Source organism: Orbicella franksi, chromosome 15 (assembly GCF_964199315.1).
Source record: "Orbicella franksi chromosome 15, jaOrbFran1.1, whole genome shotgun sequence".
Taxonomy (NCBI): domain Eukaryota; kingdom Metazoa; phylum Cnidaria; class Anthozoa; order Scleractinia; family Merulinidae; genus Orbicella; species Orbicella franksi.
In genome coordinates, this window is record NC_138159.1 from 18,950,376 (window position 1) to 18,954,380 (window position 4,005).

General features: G+C 41.7%; 1 protein-coding gene across 1 annotated transcript; it reads left to right on the forward strand.

The window, feature by feature from the left end:
* Window positions 1-4,005, forward strand: LOC145469621 (E3 ubiquitin-protein ligase TRIM45-like). Its single transcript, XM_081453376.1, has one exon. The coding sequence runs from the start codon at window positions 2,066-2,068 to the stop codon at window positions 3,926-3,928; it is 1,863 nt and encodes a 620-aa protein (XP_081309502.1). The 5' UTR covers window positions 1-2,065; the 3' UTR covers window positions 3,929-4,005.

Here is a 4,005-nt window from a genome sequence, read left to right on the forward strand (position 1 = left end):
GAAACACTACATTGAAAACATTTGTGCCTTCCTCGATCTTTAATTAAAAATTCTTCACTGCTGATAAGTTGACCGGTACACAAGATCCTTGTCAGACCAAAAATCGCTTTTCTTTCCATCAATAGAATAACTACACGTCTCATGTATATAAGCATGAGGCACTGACGGCCAGAAAGCCCCGGTGCGGGGTGGGGGTAAGGGAGGGGGGGTGTTACGGGAGTCCCATACAAAAATGTCGGGGATGCTCGTCGAAAAATTTGAATAAAAGTTCTAGAGGAGAGCAATCTGGGTGTAACTCTAACTTTGTTTTCAATCCCGACAAAATACCAATTAAAACGAAAATGACAGCGTTAACGTCTTCAGGGTCTTCAAATGCACACTTAGACAGCTAAAACTAATGGGGCTTTTGTCCTGAACACCCTATAAGTGAGAACAGAATCATTGATTTACACCAGCTTCTTAGCGAGACCACGAGCATCAGTCCCCGACTATTTCATTTGGTCGCCTCCTCCCAAGTAGTGAGCTAAACTCCAGATTAAACAGTCCGGGAATAAGCAGTGGGCAGTCACTTTTCAAAAATTGACGGGCAAACCCCTCCTTCCCTCGCCCCCCTCTGACATTTTACTGTTGTAGTGCCTCTCGCCACACAGGAGTGTACCACCATGTTAGAAGAACCTAATGAAAGGTTACGAGGGAAGTAATCTGTGTTGGGCTAGCATCCAATCCGAGGGGAGCCGCAATGCTCTTGGCTGTTTTATACCACGCAAGCCAGGATAAGTTCCAGTTGTGTTGGCCAGTTTGGCTTAAGTGTGACATCACTCCATCGTTAACTAAAAATAGTTCACTATTTCAGTGAGGTCAGCTGTTACAAATCACAGTAGCTCTTAATTTAAACATGCCAGTGATTTTCACCGTTCAAAGAAAAATATCGATATCAAATTTCTCTTTACTGAGTCGCAATATTTTGAGAGAATTTGGGTTTTAGTCAAACGTTTGCAACTGTGATGATTGGGTCTTGTATTCCCGTAACGTGTCTTCTTGCATTTGCCAAAAGATGGTAAGGAGAAATGAGGCTTTCATTACAGGCGCAGATGAAACGGAAAGATTATGGAGGAAGGATAAGATGCCATTGCCACATGAAAATTACAGTCCATAACGACATAAGTAGTTTTGATTATAACAGACTGCCAAGAAGCATTTTTCCTCTCGTGAGAGATCGACAAGTGGCGCGCGAGCTAGCTCACGAGGGACGTGTGGCTGGCAGATAATCACGAGTCTTCGCGAGTCCGTAGAGATTGTAAGTTCAAACCATTGGTTGGAGTTCTGCCTGACCAACACACCCTAAAAAAATGAGCTGTCCATCGTTTGCGCGTGAAAACAACAAATGAAGTCTATTCAGACAGAAAGGAATTGAACTACAGACACCAAAGCACTAATGTTTTGTTCTGCTCAATGTTTTAGTGACATCTGATCAAGGAGCCCCAAGGGTCACATTCTTTAGAATTAGTATGCGAGACAAAATGACAAGGGCTCTTAAAGCGACGTTCCATGATTGGTTTGAACAAGGGAAAAGATTAGCATAATAAACAATCACGATTCCAAGAAGAGCTAAAAAAAGAAAGTAACAAGACTTCATGGTTTCGAGTTGAGTTCCGCGAAAACCTTTGTTTCTGAACACGACATGGATATGAAAACGTTGCTCCATAATCTCTGTGAAGAAGTGTCTTGCTCGGTGTGTTCCGACATATTTACCGATCCAAAACATCTGCCATGCTTACACAGTTTCTGTCTGCATTGCTTGAAACAATGGCATAGGACGAGCAATGGCCGCGACACCATCAGATGCCCAAATTGTCAAGCCGTTAGCAGAGTACCTGAAAGTGGCGATCTGAAAGATCTTCCAACCAGTTTTTTTCTGAATGGCTTGATTGATGTAGTGGCAATCAAAGAGTGCAGAAGTAGTCAAGTAAGATGTGGAAACTGCGAGAAGAAAAGCTCCGAGACTTCTTACTGTTTCTAGTGTTGCATATTTTATTGTGAGGAGTGCGTAACAGGCCACAACATCATGCGAAACAATAAAGATCACCGTGTTCTGGCGCTGAAAGACTTTCAAGAGAAGGACTATGAGGATGTGCTCAAGCGACCTGTGTTCTGTGCAAAGCAACGGCACGAGAACGAAGAGCTGAAGTTCTTTTGTAAGAACTGTGAAATGACCGTTTGCCAATTTTGTGTTTTGATGGATCATCCTGGTCATGCTTTGGAGCACATAGAAGACGAAGCTGAAAGACAAAAGATTGAAATGAAATCAATGATTGAAACACAGAAGCGTAATTTACAAGCAAAGCTGATTGCTGTTAGTAAACTGAATGAAGACTACGCGAAGATTATACAACGAGGCGAAGAGGTGAAGAGAGACGTTCAGAGGACTGTTGACAATTTAATTGCTAATATTGAAGCGAAGAAGCAAACTATTTTTGCAGCGGTGGAGGACCAAACAGAGAAATCACTGGAAAGTCTAACAACGCAAAAGACCGAGATCGAGCATCAAATAGAGGTGATCAAATCAACGTTGGATAAAGCTGATAAAGTTTTGACACGAAGTGCAAACGCTGAAGTCGTTCAAGTGAAAAAGTCATTACAAACAATATTGGAAGGAGTTGATCAAACTACTAAGCCAACTGAGCGTGACCTGAAAGATCTTCCGACGTTGGATTTCGTGCCAAATCAAAAGATGTTGAAAACTGTCAACACCGAAGAAATCGGAACACTGAAAACACTGCAGCAAACTGAAGCTAGTCAATCTATCGCTGTGGGCAAAGGACTCGAAGAAGGAACTGTTGGAGTTGACGCACAGTTTGTTCTGACCACTAAAAACACAGAGGGAGAGCAGTGTTACAATAAACATGACCGTGTATCGGTAGAGATCAGGGACGAACAAGGACGAGAATGCGCGACGGAAGTGCGAATAAATGACAATAAGGATGGAAGCTACAAAATCAGCTATTCACCCAAAGATCAAGGCAAATACAAAGTGACAGTAAAGGTAAACGGCAAACACATTCTTGATAGTCCTTTTTCTATTGATGTGAAATCATTTCAGTTAAGACCTGCTTTTTCTTTTGGAAAACGAGGTTCGTCTGTTGGAATGGTTAATTATCCCTGGGGGGTGGCAGTGAATGCCAGGGACGAGATAGCTGTAACTAATTGGGGGAACCACAGAGTTCAAATCTTCAAGAGTGATGGAAAATACTTAAGATCTTTTGGTCGGGAAGGTAACAAAGCGGGCGAATTTAAGTATCCAGCAGGAATAACTTTTCATAGAAATGGAAATATTTTCGTAGCAGAGCAGGATAACCATAGGATCCAGATTTTCAGTGGGGAGGGTGAGTACGTGGGTATGTTTGGTGGGGAAGGAAGCCTTGATAGTCAGCTCTCTAATCCTTGTGGTTTATCTGTAGACAGTGATGGAAATATCGTTGTTGCTGATGCAGGTAACGAACTGATTAAGATCTTTTCTCCTGATGGCAAGTTTCTAATGAAGATAGGTGGGCAGGGTTCTTTTACTTTTCCTTTCCACTGTGTTCAATGTGATAGATATCTCATAGTGTCAGACTGCAGTGAACACTGTATAAAGGTTTTTAATTGTAATGGAGACTTTCAGTACAAGTTTGGAAAGGAGGGTGGAGGGGACGGGGAGTTTAATTATCCCTGTTGTTTGTCAGTAAACAAGTCAGGTCACCTGATGGTCTGTGATTCAGATAATAATAGAATACAAGTATTTGAACTCAGTGGAAAGTTTGTTGGCAAGTTTGGAAGAAGGGGCAGTAATTTAGGAGAATTCAATTCTCCATCGTCTCTAGCAGTTCTCAGTAATGGCCGAATTGTTGTGAGTGATGAGAATAACAATCGCATCCAGATACTGGAGTGAGCACTGTACTTTATAAAAAAAAGAGAAACTCTAGGACATTAATTCAAAATTCAAAATTCAAAATTTATTTTAGTTTG